This window comes from Pelodiscus sinensis, chromosome 9 (assembly GCF_052426305.1).
Source record: "Pelodiscus sinensis isolate ZL-2025 chromosome 9, ASM5242630v1, whole genome shotgun sequence".
Lineage (NCBI taxonomy): Eukaryota > Metazoa > Chordata > Testudines > Trionychidae > Pelodiscus > Pelodiscus sinensis.
The window spans coordinates 16,823,725-16,843,042 of NC_143060.1; the positions used below are offsets into that span (position 1 = coordinate 16,823,725).

Sequence of the window (19,318 nt, forward strand, 5' to 3'; positions counted from 1 at the left end):
TATTTAAGCAACAACAAAATTCTCTTACCTGTATCATTTTTGGATATATTTATTATCTGAAGAATTTTCAAGATTTCAGTTGGGTGTGAAATTAGGAGCCTAACCTCTGGATCCAATCTCTAAATCCATAGAGAAAAACTGAATGAAGTCCATGATGAACTGCAGAAAAAAGAGGCGCTTTTTGCAGAGCTCCAGCCAGATGAAAATCAGAACTGTAAGTATCTTCATGGGGTTACATCATAATTGCTCCTGAACGTACCTCTGTAGTTATAATTCCCTCCAGTAAAGACATACCATTTTCAAACCAGTTTTAACTTGCAAAATTAAGGTAAACTTGAAACAGAAAAAGAAGTGTCCCTCTGTCCCCATTAGCCCGCTCCCTCTGTTCTCTCTTTCCCTCAAGGCATTCAGGGAACTGCAGCTGCTGGGAATCCTGTAGCTTCCTTCATCTCTCCCCAGCTGGTTCTTTTACGTTTGACCTGGGCTCTGCTGGGACATTAATGTTAATCAGCAGCACTGCAAAATATTAATGAAGATTTAAAAATACCTGATCTCTCTCATTTTGGTGGGTTTTTTATTTTTTTTCTAAATAGCTCAAAAGATTGATGAGCTGGAGGCAGCTTTGCGTAAAAAAGATGAAGACATGAAAGCAATGGAAGAAAGATATAAAATGTACCTGGAGAAAGCCAGAAATGTGAGTGGTGTATTTCAGAAACAATAGCCTTCTCTCTCCTCCCCTTCACTCTGCTTCTATGAATCAGTGAGGCTGACAGACTTCTCAAATATCAATTGTGGGTTTAGGCCAAATTCCTTGGTTACTATAACTTGCATGCAGCATAGTGTAGAATATAACCTCAAATATGAAAAGCTGTTATTGACACTTCCATACTAATTGGCATCTTCTGTCATATTGCTAATACTATGTCCTTCATTCAGATGTCACCGTGGCATATTTCATTTCCATCTGAGATGTGATTGCTGAAGATAAATCATCAAGCATAATTTTTTTTTTTTTTTTAAATACAGGTGATAAAAACCTTAGACCCCAAACTAAATCCAGCATCAGCAGAAATTATGTTGCTAAGAAAGCAGCTAACGGAGAGAGACAAAAAAATTGAAGCACTGGAGGTAAAACTTCTTTTTCTTTTTTGAAATCTTGTATGTCTTAAGTAGAGCTCTCACTTGTGTATGAGATGCTGCAAAGAGTCTTGGATTCTTCTGTTTTCCTATTACTTGTACTGCACAACCCATCAAACACAGAGATTTTACCTTGATTTGCCGACATTCTGTCCTGAGGTGAATCTGTCAAGACTGTTCTTGTGTATATACATACTATACAAGATGTTTATTTTTAAGGTTGTTTTATTCCTTATGAAAAACAATGTATTTTAATTTTAAGCTTTCCAGAGGAATTTAAATTCAACAATAGCTTAAATATAGTTCTGTCAGCACATTACAGTAATTTGGTAATCTGTAAATATCATGGATTGTTGAATGCAACATATGATTTAAGTATATTTTAGACTGTTCTGCGTAATGATCTATTTTGATATAGAATTGTTAAAATAATATTAGAGAAACTAAAATATTACATGGGTAATACTGAAAATGTTGTTCCTAATGATAGCTATTGGGGTAAATATAAAATTTCTAAACACAGTTCTTAAATTTTAAGGGCTCATCCTGCACTTGTGTACTCAAAATTCCCATTGACTCTTCTATATACAGACAGTAGACTAGGACCCTACATTATTAAATCAGTGGGGATAATTGCTCATTTATGGCTGTTAAGACAGTGGATTTATCACTTTCTGCAATATTTATACTGAACATATTCTTGATTTATATATCCACAAAAAAGCTTCTTGTTTTTAGTGATGCATTATTTAAAAATGTTATCAGTCTGTCTTATTAAAGATGGTTCCTTTTCTTGCAATAATCTCTTGTAGTAATAAACAATGTTATCACTTTTATAGTCACTTTTGAAAATACAGGCAGTCCCCGGGTTACATGGATCTGACTTACATCAGATCCCTACTTACAAACGGGGTGAGGCAACCCCGCACTAGCTGCTTCCCCCCAGCAGACCAGGGAGACGCGAAGCTAGCGCTCCCCTACCCCCACCCCAGCAGACCAGGGAGACGCGGAGCGGCTTTTCTCAGCAGACACCTCAGCTTGAGAATAAAGGACTGAGGGAAGTGAATTGTGGGAGAATAAAACTGAGCTCTGGAGAAATGTTTGGCTAGAGTTTCCCCTACAATATGTACCAGATCCGACTTACATACAAATTCAACTTAGGGACTGTAGGTTTGTTCTTATCTTGTACATAACCCGGGGACTGCCTGTACATATAATCATTTACACGGTTTTAGTTGCAATATTTGTATATTGCTCTACTGAACGTGTTTCTTAGTCAAGTCCTTTAAGGAGAGTGGACTTTGATAAAGTTGATTCCCTTGTCTGTTTAATTTTTCTTGCTAGAGTGAATGTAAGATTGCCAAGTTGCGTGATTATGAAGAAAAGCTAATTGTATCTGCATGGTATAACAAGGTGGGTGACAGCAATCCATTTGTCGGTCAGTATGGTAACTTAAGTCAGAAGGTACTCAAGGTGATCTTATACACAATTTGAAACTATCATTTTCTTGCTGCCTCGATCTATGAAACATAAGAATGGCCATAGTGGATCAGACCAAAGGGTCCATCTAGCCCAGTATCCTGTCTTCTAACAGTGGCCATTGCCAGATGCCCCAGATGTGCATCAAATGATCCCTCTCCTGTCATCCATTTCCATCCCTTGGCAAACAGTGGCTAGGGACACCATTCCTACACATTTTGGCTAATAAGTATCCTCATGAATTTATCTAGTTCTGTTTTGAACCCTAATAAAGACCTGATTGTTACAACCTCATCTGGCAAGGAGTTCCACAGGTTGACTATGTGCTGCATGAAGAAAACCTTCCTTTTGTTTGTTTTAAACCTGCCACCAATTTGGTGACCCCTACTTCTTATGGAAACAAATGAATAACTTTTCCTTATTTACTTTCTCCATGCCTGTCATGTTTTTATAAACCTCTATCATATCCCCCCATCAGTCTTCTCTTTTTTAAGATGAAAAATCCAAGTCTTTTTAATCTCTCCATCTGGCACCCGTTCCAAACCCCTCATCATTTCTGTTGCTCTTTTCTGAACCTTTTCCCATGCCAATGTATCTTTTTTGAGATGACCACACAGTATTCATGCGTACCATTAATTCCTATTGAAGCAATAAGATTCTCTATCTTATTCTCTGTCCCCTTTTTAATGATTCTTAACGTTCTGTTTGCTTTGACTGCCACTGCACATTGAGTGGATGTTTTCAGAGAACTATCCACAGTGACTCCAATATCTGTCTCTTGAGTGGTAATACAAAATAATGGGGACTAATTTAGCTATGTGTAGTTGGGATTATTTTTTCCAATGTGCATTACTTTGCATTTTTCAACAGTAGAATTTTTTTGCCATTTTGTTGCCCAATCACTTAGTTTTGTGAGATCCTTTTGTAGCTCTAGACAGTCTGCTTTGTTCTTTACTATCTTTAGCAGTTTATCATCTGCACATTTTGCTACCTCCACTGTTTACCCCTTTCTCCAGATCATTTATAAATAAGTTGGATAGGATAGATCTCAGGACGGACCCTTCAGGGACATCATTAGTTACCTCTCTCCACTGGGAAAACTGATTATTTATTCCTACCCTTTGTTTCCTGTCCTTTAACCCGTTATCAGCCCATGGGAGGACCTTTCTTCTTAGTTCTCAAAGTATAACTTAAGAGTCTTTGGTGAGGCTTTCTGTTCAGCTAACCTCATTTTTGTGTGGTCCCTCTTTCTGAATTAAATGCCACGGTGTTGGACTGCTGAGGTGTTTTTCCCACCACAGGGATGTTAAAATTTATTACATTATGGTCACTATTTCCAACCGGTTCAGTTATGTTTATGACTTGAACCAAATCCTGTGCTCCACTTAGGACTAAATCAAGAATTTCCTCTCCCCTTGTGAGTTCTAGAACTAGCTGTTCCAAGAAGTCATTTAAGTATCAAGAAACTTCATCTCTGCATTCCATCCTGAGGTGATGTGTACTGAGTCAGTGTGGGGATAGTTGAAATCCCCCACTATTACTGAGTTTATTTTTATAGCCTTTTTAATCTCCCTTAGCATTTCATAGTCACTATCACTATCTTGGTCAGGTGGTCAATAATATATCCCTACTGCTATATTCTTATTATTGGCACATGGAATTACTAGCCATAGAGATTCTGTGGAATATTTTGATTCAGATAAGATTTTTACTTCATTTGATTCTACTTTTTCTTTCACATATAGTGCCACTCCCCCACAAGCATGACCTGGTCTATCCTTCTGATATATTTTGTACCCTGGTATGACTGCCACTGCACATTGTCCTCATTGATTGATTATCCTCATTCCACCAAGTTCCTGTGATGGCCATTATATCAATATCCTCCTTTAATATGAGTTCACCCATCTTACTTATACACAAATTCTAGAAGTTTAAAAAATATTTCAAAAATTTGTCACTGTTTATCTGCCATTTCCTGATGTGTTTGAATGCCACTTTTTGTGATTTGATTTCTCTCGTCTGAACTTACCCATATTTAATCATCTTCCATCTTTTCCTCCTTACTAGAACATAGAGAATCTCTATTAACAGATGCTTCCCTAAGAGATGTCTCTGTCTGATCCATGTGCTCCTCTGCACCTATTGGCTTTCCACCAGCCCTTAGTTTAAAAACTGCTCTGACCTTTTTAATATTAAGTGCCAGCAATCTGGTTCCAATTTGGTTTATGTGGAGCCCATCCTTCCTATATAGGCTCCCACTTTCCAAAAAGCTTCCCCAGTTCCTAATAAATCTAAACTCCTCCTTCCTACACCATGGTCTCATCCACATATTGAGACCCTGCAGTTCTGCCTGCCTTCCTGGCACTGCGTGTGGAACTGGAAACATTTCAGAGAATGCTACCTTTGAGGTCCTGGATTTCAGTCTCTTTCCTAGCAGCCTAAATTTGGCCTCCATGACCTCACTCTTATCCTTCCCCGTGTCATTGGTACCTATATGTACCATGACCACCAGCTCCTCCCCAGCACTACACATAAGTCAGTCTAGATGTCTCAAGAGATCTGCAACCTTCACACCAAGCAGGCAAGTCACCATATGGTTCTCCCGGTCATTACAAACCCTGCTGTCTAATGATCGGATCCCATTACTAACTCCTACCTTTTCCTAATAATTGGAGTTTACCTCAGAGAGAGATCCTCAGTGCAAGAGGATCCACAACCTGTTTCACTGATAACTACCATCATGTTTTTGAAGCCTGCATTACTTTTCCACCTTTGATGATGCGAAAGAGCTGTCTAACTCACTTACTTGATTTCTTCCCAGAGCCTGGCTTTTCAGAAGCTCAGCATGGAATCCAGATTGATGAGCAGCAGTGCCTGCAAAGACCCTGGGTCGTGCCCTCCTGGACGCTCTTTCCTAGCACAGCAACGACATGTCACCAACGCCAGAAGGAATCTCTCTATTAAAGTACCTAATGCAGCGTCGGATTAAATGACAAAGGAAATGTTTACACTGAAGTGTCCTTAAAATATTTTGTAGCTTCCATTGTAGCTACCTGACAGAGGAAGAGATTGTGAGGCTCGGTCTCAGCTATTTTAACATCAAAACTTTATTGAATACACAATGGTAAATTAATTTGGTGAATGATTTATAAAAATCAACACGTGTAGTTCTACTAAGAACTGTTGCACCAGCAACCTTTTCTAAAGAGCAGCACCTAAATGGAAGCAGATTTGAATAGCTGAAGTATGTGTTTTCAAGCACAGCTTTAAAGATTTATATTTATCTTCATAGTATATTGTACATAAATACAAAAAAATTGGCAATATATATTCTGTTTAATATTTTCAGTCAGGATTTGACTGGTTTTTATAGCAGAAGAACAGTTTTATGGAAAACATCAGAAAAGTGATAAGTCTGGGTATTTTTGTTCAGTTCTTTATAATTTAAGGAAAAGTCAGATAAATGTACAAGACATCTGCTATCCCAGACCTCAAAAGATGAACATAGCTAAAAGGTGTGACATTTTATCGGGATCATTGAATTGATTAACCTTAATTTGGGATAATGCACATTATGTATTTTATGACGTTTAAATAAGTCTTTGTAATCTTGGATCATTTAAGCATTATACGCAGATGGAAGTGACTCTTTCCTAAAATCTGTGTATTAGATCATTTTAACATTAGCATTAGCACAGTTTTTCACACCTATTCATAAAACACTTCAGTTGACATTTTACAAAATCATTTTTTTCACATTAACTTACAAAAAAATCACTGTTTAAAAATAGTTGTGGATTTTCCATAATCTTTATAAACTGCCTAGACCAGTTTGTCACATAAATAGTAAAATAACACAGTGAATAAAACCACAGCAGACTGAAAAGAAACCTAATCGAGCAAACTAATTTTAAAGATGAAAGGCTACTGTACCTGTTTGTAGCCTAATATGGTAAACACAATCACGTGCTTAGATTAGAAGAACATGTGTAACTTTTCAATATTAAAGCCATATGGATTTGAGAGCTGGACTCAATTTTTCTTGTGAAATTTAAAAATAGGTGTGTCTGAGTTTGTAATGCAGTATGAATTTTGAGTAGCATTTTTTTCCATTAGGTACTTCACAAGCCTCTAATAAGGCTTATCCTTTGATATCTTGCTACCTAAGGTCCTGAGAATTCTGGAATTTGACCTGCATGATTCCAGAGGAAAAGTGTGTCTGCTTGTAGCATTTGTATTTCTTCAGAAAGTGTTTTATTCTCTTTACAGTACAGTATTATAAATTTAGGCATTCAATTTGATTTCCTCAAAATATTTATCAGAGAGCTTCAATTATTTGTAATAAATATTCTAAATGAATTGTTATTTTATCTTTTAAGTTCTGTCCTGCAGAATTCTGTGCTTCTGTTGCTGTCTTACTGATGCAGTGATATTACTGGGCTGTGTTTTTTATGTTTTCCTAGCTTTAATTGCTTGTTAATATTATTAAAATGTTTGGGTGGGGTGATAACTTCTGCAGATATTTTAGCATGACTCATGTTTAAAAAGTTGTGTATTTCAGTATGTTTTGTCAAATGTGGGACAGAATTATCACTAGTAGCATTGAATAGGTGTTTTTTCCCTGTAAATGCGATATCACAAACACAGTAATTTTTGGGCTTTCTTTTGAAAGCACTCATCTAGAATATAGTCCTAATGGATTCTGTCATACTTTATCACATTAGTGGTGCAGTGTCAATATCAAAAGTCAGGTGCTAGTACAAATAACCCTCCCACTAACCCTTTTCAGAACTGCAGACAGCAGTTCCAAAGAACTTGAATGAGGAATATAATCCTTTTTTAATTAACTGAGGCTGTCAGCTAAATATTTTAGTGGTTATTCAAGGTCAGCTTGGATTTTCAGGGACGGATTATCTGTACCAGGTGTTTCTGGGATGTAATTTTACTTAAAATTATTGGAACTGGTAAAGCAGTATGTAACTTCCTTAGCATTTATTCAACACTAGTAAGAAATTGTGAAAGTGCTATTGTCGCATGTCTCATTAAAGTTGGACCTCCACCTTTGTGTGAAGAATTGATCAGCAGACCTCAGTATTTGATCATGAGCCATTAATGTGCTATTCATTTCCACTTGTTTTAAGGTGGTATAATAAAAGGTACAGTAGGATTAACCTTTTGAGCATGTTTTGATAATCTTTATTGATGTCATGCTCTTTAGAAAAGTATTGAATTATTTAGCTACAAATTACTGACCTATGTATAATTGTTGTTTCTCAAATTTACTGAGGACAACTGGGGTAATCCAAAGACTGAGACTATTTGCGGTCTCGTGGTAAATCTAATTTATGTTGTCCAGTTGTCACAGCTATAAATGCGTATAGATTATTAAATGAGGTAATTGACTCCTGCTGTATTTCTCCAGTATAGCTAATAATGTTGGGGAAAAAATAACTGTCTAATAAAGCTGGTAATATAGATCCCATGATGAAAGGAAAAAATGCCCTTTTGTTCCATATGTTGTAAATTACAAGAGGTTTATTTCATTAATAGGTTTAGGGATACAGATTTTAGCTATCTTGAGACTAGTTAATTTAAGATATTTGTATGAGATTAACGCTGCTACTTTGGTTGAAATATGGCTGTTTTGGTGGTTTTTATTAATAATCCTAATTTTGGATTATTAGTTTTTTGTCATTCCTAGGTGTTTCAGGTCACTTTAACACACCCGTATTTTAAAATTTTAAGAAACGTTCAGTGAAATTATTAAAATTTCACCCTATATTGATTTTTCTTAGCAAGAAATATGCACAAGTATTTTATTTTCTATTGTAAGCTTTTACTTGGTGACAACTAGTAAAAAGCAATACTAAAGTTTTATTTAAGCCGTCATAAACAGAAATTTTTAGAGAATAACACATACTGCTTGGCTACTGATATCTAGAAGTAAATTCCCCAAACCTTTTACTTTTCTTTCCACTAGTCCTGGCAGGTTTTAGATTTACAATGTATCAATGTCTACATCTTCTGTTTTAAAAACAAATGTAAAGACTGTGTTATTACATAGAACTGGAAAAAGTTGCACTAACTTTTAAACTGGCTGTATTCTTTCTCTGGAAAAATTCTTTTATATTCACATAAAGATTTTTAAAATGATTGGAGTGGTCTCTTTATTTTAAGTACAGGCAGTCCCCGGGTTACGTACAAGATAGGGACTGTAGGTTTGTTCTTAAGTTGTTCTGTATGTAAGTCGGAACTAGTACATATTGTAGGGGAAACTCTAGCCAAACATTTCTCCAGAGCTCAGTTTTATTCTCCCACACCTCACTTCCCTCAGTCCTTTATTCTCAAGCTGAGGAGTCTGCTGAGAAAAGCCGCTCCGCATCTCCCTGGTCTGCTGGGGGGGTGGGCGCTAGCTTCGCGTCTCCCTGGTCTGCTGGGGGGAAGCAGCTAGTGCGGGGTTGCCTCACCCCGTTTGTAAGTAGGGATCCGATGTAAGTCGGATCCATGTAACCTGGGGACTGCCTGTACTGCATTTAGTAGTCTCTGTACCTTAAGCTCTTTGTGATAGGATCTGTCTCTGTCCCTACATTTGTAGATGTACTGACCAGCACCTTTTAGGTGTTATCATAATTACTGTGCTTAAAATGTTTGAAACTTACAAGATATAGATTATTTAAATCAACCTTGAGGTCCCTTGTTCTTGCCATCAAAGTCCTGTCTAACTGAATTCCTCCTATCTTTCTGCTTATTTTCATTCAACTTGCATTACTATCTTTTCTTCAAGGGATTGTCCATTTTTACTTCAGTTTTAGCAGCGCACACACACTTCATACACATGAGATTAGGTTATTTTGTTCATTTGGGGCTGCACCTCTACCCTTTTTGCCTCCCGGTGTTTTGTAGCCAAGGGTATAAAGGACAGACTGGCCACAGCTCCCCTTCTTGCCTCCCAGCAGCACTGAGATGGAACCCTGCCAGCCTCCACATCTTTGTGCAAGTGTTTTCTAGTTTTGACTCTATTAATCCTTGGGATACTGGACCTTTTTTTTATTTGTGTGCTGGAAAATTGAAAATAAAAATCTTGCACTTCAGAAGTGCGTGGGTTCTGGATCTCTAGTTCCTAAAACATCTGTCTAAATCTACAGGATTTAAATTAGCAGCCTTGCAGGAGGGACATACTCATATTAATCATAGAGAATCAAGGTGTTGCTTCTGCCTCACTGAAGCATATATAGCCCTATAAGTGGTTAGTGTTTGTTTTTTTTAAACAAAAGGGCACATACACGAGGAAATCCTTCCAAACATGTTTTTCCTAATGGAAAGATCTGAGAATTTATCTTCTGTGCTAGATGGCTGCTACTGCTCAGTTGGCACCATACTTTACATAATTATGGAATTGCCAAGAGTATCCAAACCCTTCTCAATGCAATCTTCTGAAGAAAGAGGAAGGGAAGAGCACTGCTCAGAGTGATAAGTCTTGGTACAAAAGACTCCCCAAAAACTAACATACATACTGACCTAGGTTCAGGACCAGGTCAAAGTTGACAGCATGAAGAATAGTAAGTAAGCCCCCCTTTCCATAAGGTATGGGGTGGTAACTAGGCAAAAGAAGGTGGCAACCTGGTATGTAAAGAGGTGATGTAAGTTATTTGTACGTGTCTATAAAAGGGCACCCCACAGGGTAAGCTCCGACTGACCCTGGTGCTTTATGCACTTTTGTAGGCAGGGGTGTTATCAACACTTACAGGATGCACCGGGGCTTAGCATTGAGACTTTCTGCTAACAGCTGTTAGGCTGTGTCTAGACTGGCAAGTTTTTCTGCAAAAGCAAACGCTTTTGCGGGAAAAACTTGCCAGCTGTCTACACTGGCCGCTTGAATTTGCGCAAGAACATTGATGATCTCATGTAAGATTATCAGTGTTCTTTCGCAAATACTATGATGCTCCTGCTCGGGAAAAAGCCCTCTTGCGCAAATGCTTCTGCGCAAGAGGGCCAGTGTAGACAGGTAAAAACTGTTTTGCGCAAAAAAGCCCTGATGGAGAAAACGCTGATCGGGGCTTTCTTGCGCAAAACCACGTCTACATTGGTGTGAATGCTTTTCCGCAAAAAGTGTGTTTGGGCAAAAGCATCTGTGTCAATCTAGATGTTCTTTTCCGCGAATGCTTTTAACGGAAAAACTTTTCCGTTAAAAGCATTTGTGGAAAATCATGCCAGTCTAGACGCAGCGTTAATGTATAGCACTTGGTAACAAACTTGCTCGATTGGTTTCATCCTTGCCTGAATCTCTCATTTCTGGGGGCTCTCTGAGATCTACTGTGTTGACCCAACTGCACAGGGTCTAACGCACATTGAGCAACTGTCCTTCCTCCCCTGATCTGTGTACGGTCCTAAATTACGATCTGCTTGCACCCTAGTTTAAACCTCCCATTTCAAACAGCATCTGGTTATCCCCTGCCTGCAGCCTAAGCAGCCCCTTCTGCATATAGCCCCTAGGTAGCCCCTGCCTGCACTTTGCGCTATACCCCTCTGCCCAGACCCTGAGTGCCCCTTTGCACACAGCCTCTAGCTAACCCTTGCTTGCACCCTGAGTGTCATCTCTCCAAGCACACTGCCCTAGCTACACTTGCCTGCATGCTGAGCTATTCCCTACCCCCACTGTCCTAGCTAGCCCCCTGCCTGCACCCTGAGCTATACTCTCCCCCACACACAGGTCCAAGTTACTCCCTGTCTGTACCCTAAAGCACCCCCCTAAATGGTGGCACTGTCAGATATTATGCTGAAGGGTGAATTAGAAATCAGTGGGGTAAAAGGAGCTGAAAATGGACATTACTAAAACAGCAGCAGATGGGAGGGACTAGGGAGACAGATGGTGCATGAATTTCAAGTGAGCCCAGTGTAATTTGAAGAGGTCAGTAACACTGAGTAAAAGCAACTGGACTGCTTAGGAAGCCATAGTATCCTTACATTTATTTTTTATTTTTAGTGACAGAAAAATCTGGGAGGGCACCCATAGAAGAAAAGACTCCTAAGGTTATATACATCAGGCAAACAGTAGACATGCTACGGCTGTTTGACCTAATGATAGACGAGTGGGTGAGGATGGTAAATAAGTTAGAATCAAGCAAAAAAAATCAATACAGGCAATTATTGTAATAAACATTGAGCATGCTTGATCAGGTAAATGTCAGCAATGGTCATATTAAAGCCAAAAAATGTGGTTGATGTGTATAGGTATATAGAGGACACAGTCAAATGTTTTAGTAGTTAGCAGATTGGTCATGGCCAGGATGGTGGGGCTAGCCCAATTATGTTTTTAGGTGGCTGCATTGTTTCAGCTCAGCATTTCAAGAGCAGCTAACAATGCTGGTAAAATGTTGCAGTTTTATATTTAGTTTTTTTATTTATTTTATTTTATTTTTTTATTATTATTACTGTCTTGTACGCTAGACGATTTAGCTGATGTGGCTCAGGTCCTTACTTCAATTAATTCATTTTTATTTTTGGGGAAATAAAATGAAAATGGACCTGTTTCATTTAAATCATTGGGCTGGAGCTGAGAGGTTTGGGATACAGGCTGCCCCAGGGAGAGAGGACTACTTTAGCCCTCTCTCAGCATAGCCACTTAGGGCCTGTTGTGAAGCACCTCTCTATGGCCACTGCAGCTCCAGGGGGCACAGCTGGGGGAGGGTGGCATGTTCCCCGGCTGGGGCAGGTCCAGGTCCAGGTCCAGGTTTTTCTGCTCCCTGCGCTCCCCAGCCAGTGCAAGGATGGCAGGAGAGAGATCGCTTGATCTTTACCTGTTGGGTTCACTCCCTCTGGGACACTTGGCATTGGCTACTGTCAGCAGACAGGATACTGGGCTGGATGGACCTTTGGTCTGGCCCAGTATGGCTGTTCTTATGTTCTTAGCTTTCCCCTGTGAGCTCATGGCCTCCAGTGGCCACTCCCAGTATTGTGACCCTCTGAATAGCCCCTCCCTTTCCATGTTACGGAAAACAGTTCCTTTCTAGGTGCTTCCCATTGTCCTGGCACAACCACATCTGGACCTTGCTTTTAGTTAGGAGAAGAGGAAGCTGCATAACAAACTTGGTGGCCCTGCTCTTCCCGTTTAGGAGGTGTTCTTGAACAAATGGACTTACAGACAGACAGACTGACACACAAATCTCCCAAATATAGCTATGGATATAGATTAGATTAGCATTGACACGGATTTTTTTAGAAGGCTGCTCTTATTAAAACAGCAGCCTATCTCTGGCTAGCTGTTTTTTGAAAAAGATTTTTCTCGTTCCTGTGCCTAGGTAGCATCATAAAAATAAAGAACGGGAAGGAGCCTTGAGAGCTCATCTAGTCCAGTCCCCTGCACTCATGGCAAGACCAAGCACCATCTAGACTAGGCCTGGGCAAAATACGGTCCACAGACTGGATCCGGGCCACCAGCTCCAGCCCACAGACACAGTGGGGAGCCCAGGCAGGCTCCCTACTTGCCTCCCACCTGCTCGCTGCTCAGTAACGTGGCTGTTGAGTGGTTTTCCTTTATAATCTGTGAGCCTGGGAAGGCCTCAGGAACGGCGGTAAGTCTCTTGGCCAGAGCCTACTTCCCTCCCCCAACCCTCTGCCCCCCCTTCTGTCCCCTACTTCACATATCCAAATCCTCTGCCCCCCTCCTGCACCCATATCCCCTCCCAGATCTGGCACCCCAATCCCCTTGCCCCAGAGCACAGTTCCCTCCTGCCCTAGCTTACAACCTAAACCTCTGAACTCCACTCCAGTGCCACAGGTCACAACTGCCTCCTTCACCCAAACTCGCTCCCTTTTGCACCTAACCTCCTTCCCAGACCCTGTATCTCCTCCATTAATAAAATGGAAGACTGCAACCCTCGACCACTTTCCAAATTCTTGGAATGCCCCCCCCCCCCTAAAAAATTATTGCCCACCCCGATCTAGACCATCCCTGACAAGTGTGTGTCTAACCTGCTCAATGACAGAGATTCTGCAACCTCTCTAGGCTCCTTGTTTCAGTGTTAAACCACCCTGACAGTTAGGAAGTTTTTCCTAATGTCCAACCTAAATCTGCCTTGCTGCAATTTAAGCCGATTGTCTGATCCTCAGAGGGTAAGAAGAAGAATATTTCTCCCTCTTACTTCCTTTTAAGTACCTGAAAGCTGTTATAGACTCATAGACTTTAAGGTCAGAAGGGACTATTGTGATCATCTAGTCTGACCCCCTGCACAATGCAGGCCACAGAATCTCACCCACCCCTCCTAGAATAATCCTCTCACCTATATCTCAGATACTGAAACCTTCAAATAGTTTGAAGACCCCAAGATGCAGAGAATCCTCCAGTTGTGATCTGTACCCCATACTACAGAAGAAGGTGAAAAACCTCCAGGGTCTCTGCCAATCTACCCTAGAGGAAAATTCCTTTCTGACCTCAAATATGGCGATCAGCTAAACCCTGAGCATGTGGGCAAGACTCACCAGCCAGACACCCAGAAAGTTCTCTATAGTAACTCCTATCATCCCTCCATTGACCTATTTACCACTGATAATGAATGGTCAATTAGTCACCAAGATCATGTTATCACATCAAACCATCCCCTTCATAAACCCATCTAATTTAATCTTGAAGCCAGATAGATCTTTTGCCCCCACTACTTCCCTTGGAAGGCCATTCCAGAACCTCACTCCTCTAATGGTTAGAAACCTTCGTCTAATCTCAAGTCTAAACTTCCCACTAGCCAGCTTATATCCATTTGTTCTTGTGTCCACATTGGTATTAATCTTAAATAATTCCTCTCCCTCCCTGGTATTTATCCCTCTAATATATTTAAAGAGTGCAATCATGTCCCCCCTCAGCCTTCTTTTGGTTAAGGTAAACAAGCCAAGCTCCTTGAGTCTCCTTTCATAAGACAGGTTTTCCATTCCTCGGATCATCCTAGTGGCCCTTCTCTGTACCTGTTCCAGTTTGAATTCATCCTTCTTAAACATGGGAGACCGGAACTGCACACTATGCCAAATGGGGTCTCACCAATGCCTTGTATAACGGCACTAACACCTCCTTATCCCTACTGGAAATACCTCGCCTAATACATCCCAAGACCGTATTGGCCTTTTTCACGGCCATGTCACAGTGTTATCATGTCTCCTCTTTATTTTCTCTTTTCCAGACTCAACAAACCCCAGGCTGCTGATCTTACTGCTCTTTTGGTTGAGGAGTTGGGGAATGTGCTTATGTGTGTGTTAAGCACCTCCTGCAGTGGGCTGTGAGTACGCTTAGCACTGACTGGAGATATTAATAATAATTAGACTCCTCTCCATGGCTGCGTCTAGATTGGCATGATTTTCCGCAAATGCTTTTAATGGAAAAGTTTTCCGTTAAAAGCATTTTCGGAACAGAGCATCTAGATTGGCACAGACGCTTTTCCGCAAAAGCACTTTTTGCGGAAAAGCGTCCGTGCCAATCTAGACGTGCTTTTCCGCAAAAAAGCACTGATCGCCATTTTTGTGATCGGGGTTTTTTTGCGGAAAACAAATCTGAGCTGTCTACACTGGTCCTTTTGTGCAAAAGGGACTTTTGCCCGAACAGGAGCAGAATAGTATTTCCGCAAGAAGCACTGTGTTTAACATAATTATGGTGATGCAAGTATAATAAGAGATTCGGCAATTACAAAAGAGTAAATCCCAAAAGCACACACTGTATTTTACCTGTGCAATGGTTCATACCCTCTTGTCCCCTACTTCCAAAAATCCAGCAGCCTCAATAATGTACAAGTATGAAACCTGTTTTCAAAGGGAGGCAAGATGGGCTTTTAAGATTCTTGATTTGGCCTTGGAAAATCTGGGTTTGGTTCACTGCATTGCTACCGACTCCCAGTGTGACCTTGGGCAAGTCATCTGTAAAACAGAGGTCCTTTCTTCCTGCTGCTTTTTCCCAGTCAATGTTGGAGGGCCTCTCTGACAGAATGAGGCCCTGATCTGAACTGTGATGGCAATACAACTAATGAAGTTGATGATGATGTCACTTACTCAGTCTAACAGTTTGGCCCAATGGCTTTCTGACCTGTTGTCAGTACAGATTGAACCGCTAGAATCCAGAACTCTCTGGTCAGACCATGGATATTGCTAGACCAGAGAGCCCTGACTGGCCAGGTTCAGAAGTGTAACCTGGGCTGGGTTGGGCTGGGCTGGTGGTCGGGAGTGTAGCCTTGGCCGGGGATGGCAGTGGAGAACGCAGCATCGGCCAGGACTGGAAGCAGCTGTCTGGCAGCCCCTAGCCAGGGCCAGCCCCCAGTCGAGACTGGAAGCAGTGGGGCTGGCAGCAGGGACTGGAGCCCTGGCCGGACCATGATCAGAGCCCAGTGGCCAGGACTGGCACCTGAGAGCAGGGCTGACAGTTGGGCGGGGAGGCTTGACCTGGTCTGGCAAACTCCGTGGTTTGGGATCACTCTGTTCCCGAGGGTGCCAGATGAGGGAGGTCCCACCTGTACCTCAATTTATATGTTTCATAATATTTTGTCAAAGCTACTAAGCAATGGCTTTCCTATAACTTACTATTGCCACCCTTTTTTTGGCCTCAACAGCTAGCCAATAGACAGGAACTTGCAGGGTGTTTCCATTTGGAGAAGAAATTGATCAGGTAGGGGTTGTTGTTGTTGGTTGTTTTTTGTTTTTTGAACATGTATTTATTTATTCATTATACAATCCTGTTTATTTGCAGTGAATGTGAAAATCCTATTTCCTTAAATACTGGATAATCATACAAGTAATTTCCTTGCTCATAATTTCAAGGCTGCCTTCTAGTTTGCACTCTGCCCAAAAAGCACTCCCGTCTTTCTCTTCCCAATGACTAGTGCTTCGCTGGCTTTGTTTTCTGGTCCTCACCATTTGCTTTCTAGCTGCTTCTGATATAAAGACACACACCTCCACCTCATTAATCCCTAGCTCCCACATTTGTATTCAGTCTAGTTTTTGTGGGAGGGGGCATTCAACCTAAAGAATGGAAATTAGTGAACAATGGAAATCATTATTCAAATGTAACTACATTTTCAATTAGCCTGAATGAAATATAGCTGTTATGTTAAACAGCTTCAGGAAAATCTGGGACTTTCCCTAGAGCTAAGATCATGCTGCGAGCCACCCCCAGTTTAACATTATATTTAATATTGTAGGTGCGTATCCCAAAGGGCAGTTCTGAGTCTCCCTTGTAAAATGCTGTACAATGATACGTATATTAAAGGCTTGCGAAGATTGTACCAGTTTACTTTAGGGAACTTGTAAAATAAAACCACACCTGGCTAATAAACTAAGAATAAACTAGGCCTTAAATAAATAAAACCACACCTAGCTAATAAACTAAGAATAAACTAGGCCTCAAATAATCTGTTTAAATGTGCACAGCGGACTCTCAGTCCTGGACCACATGCTGAATAACGGATGATGTTGATGTTCAGAGTAGGTGTAATCACCTGCAGGATTTGAACCTGAGATCTCTAGAGCTTCGAATAGGAGCCTCTACCTTTTGAGCTAAAGGTCAGCTTGGTCTCACCAGTTGCTGTAGATGTCTCTTGATCTTATCTGTTGCCGTGGTCTAGGTGCCACTCCATGTGACAGTGAACCACACTCAAGTCAGACGTATGCAAATGAGGCTAAGCGTGGAATATCGCCGAGACTCATTTGCATACCTAATGAACTGCCATTTTTGCAGAAGAGGCTTTTGCGCCAGAAGGAGGTATCTACACTGTCCCTTCTTGTGCAAGAAAAACCCTCTTGCGCAATGCCGTTATTCCTGAAAATAATTGGCATAACGGCATTGCGCAAGCGGGTTTTTCTTGCGCAAAAAGAGGCAGTGTAGACAGCTCTTTCTGGTGCAAGAGCCTCTTTTGCAAAAATGGCGGTTCATTAGGTATGCAAATGAGGCTCAGCGATATTCCACGTTTAGCCTCATTTGCATACTTCTGATGCAAGAAGCCGCGAGTGTAGACCTAGCCTAGGTGTGTGGGTTACATACGCTCCCGGGGGAAAGGTCAAATGCTAACTACAGACTTGCAGTTTCTGCTAATCAGAATGAGAGGGTTGGAGACCTTGAGTCAGGGCGTCTGAGATATACTTAGTCATAATAGACTTCTATTGGGAATATTTTGATGATAACTTTGTTTATTGAAGTTGAGAGAGGTGATGAGTCCGTACAGGTCACTAGGAGATGTGTGTTGTGTAAAAGTTATAAAAAGACTAGGCATCAGAGCGTGCTTTGGAGCAGTTCTCTGCAGCTATCCAGAGAGATTTTTCTAGGGAAGAGACCAGCCATTGTGGACTTGCAGCTAATTACTCAATACCAGCTCAGATTCTAGCTAATTATCTGGCATGTTCTAAACCTATTGCTTATGTGTGAGTCTGCTTAAATTTAATAAAATGTACTCTTAGATAAGAGCACTCGTATATAATTTTTTCATCAGCTAGAAGTGCTGCATTCTCATTGATTTATTCCTGACACCACCTGAGGGAAGACAGTTAAGTGAACATTGCTTTGGGTTCTGAAATCCCTGGGTATCATAGGACATATTCTTTGTGCTCCAGGTGCAATTAAATAAATGCACAGTGAAGTACATCAGCACTAAGTGAAACAAGCAGCAGGGGAAAAGGCCTGGAGCCATAGTCAAGACTTGCAAAAGACACATGCAAACAGACAACCTGTTGGAGATTATTTTGCATATAACCTGACCTCATCTATCCCTCTCCTGCTCTCCCACCTCCCCAGCAAGCTTTTGCAATTGTGTGTTTGTTTACCTCTCGTGTGACCCAGTTTGCCCCCTGCAAATGTATGTTTAGAGAGCACAAAGGAGTAGAGCTCATGGTTCTTTGGCTCCAGCAGATGTCCCCCCTGTACTCTGAGGGCAGGGAAGGTATAACAGATGAAGTTGCAATGAGAGCTCCCATGGTGCAGAACACCAGAGGCTTCAGCTTTCTTAGGACAGATGTATGCTGGGACCTGCGTTTGCACCTTCTGGTGGGCTGTGTCTACATTGGCACCCCTTTCCAGAAAAGGGATGCCAATGTAGCACTTGGGAATAGGCAAATCCGCGGAGGATTTAAATATCCCCTGCGGCATTTGCATTTACATGGCTGCCGCTTTCTTCCGGCTTGGGGAAAAACCGGAGAAAAGCGCCAGTCTAGACGTTATTCTCCGGAAAATAAAGCCTTTTCCGGAGGATTTCTTATTCCTACTTTCAATTCCTTGGGAACGTTGGTGCCTGCCCTGAACCTGGGCTTGATACTCTTCTATGTTGTTAGTACAACTCTCAATAAACAAATCATAGATATAAATAACAATAAAAACAAATGTTCCTTATGAACTTTAAAAATAATTTTGGCAAGAAAGTGACTATAATGGATCTTTTTAATTTGCAAAAAAAATAACATTTTCTTTTGCTCTTAGAATTTCTTGAATAATCACTTTTCAAGGATGATAGGGCCAAAACCCAACATCGCTCAACAAGTATTTTTAAACTACCTGTGAAAATAATATCCACACTGCAAAATAAGGGGTGTAAAGTGCACTTAAACTGATCCAGAGCCAGCCAACAAAATACTTTTTTTGGCCTAAACACCATAAAATAAACACGAAAGGTTAAAATTATGAACCACTGTAAATTTGCTTATGAAATGCCCAGCTCTCCTTCGTTGAACTACATGTGCACTAAAC

The 19,318-nt window shown here is 40.9% G+C and overlaps 1 protein-coding gene across 3 annotated transcripts in view; it reads left to right on the top strand.

The window, feature by feature from the left end:
• HOOK1 (hook microtubule tethering protein 1) overlaps window positions 1-8,772 on the top strand; it is a 54,888-nt gene extending 46,116 nt beyond the window's left edge. For all 3 annotated transcript variants that reach the window (XM_075936094.2, XM_075936092.2, XM_075936093.2), the window contains exons 18-22: window positions 132-214; window positions 594-694; window positions 1,027-1,128; window positions 2,482-2,550; window positions 5,441-8,772. In XM_075936094.2, coding sequence (XP_075792209.1) covers window positions 132-214; window positions 594-694; window positions 1,027-1,128; window positions 2,482-2,550; window positions 5,441-5,608 — 523 coding nt within the window. In that variant the 3' untranslated portion in view covers window positions 5,609-8,772. The remainder of the gene's footprint in view (window positions 1-131; window positions 215-593; window positions 695-1,026; window positions 1,129-2,481; window positions 2,551-5,440) is intronic.
• The last annotated feature ends 10,546 nt before the right edge of the window (window positions 8,773-19,318 follow it).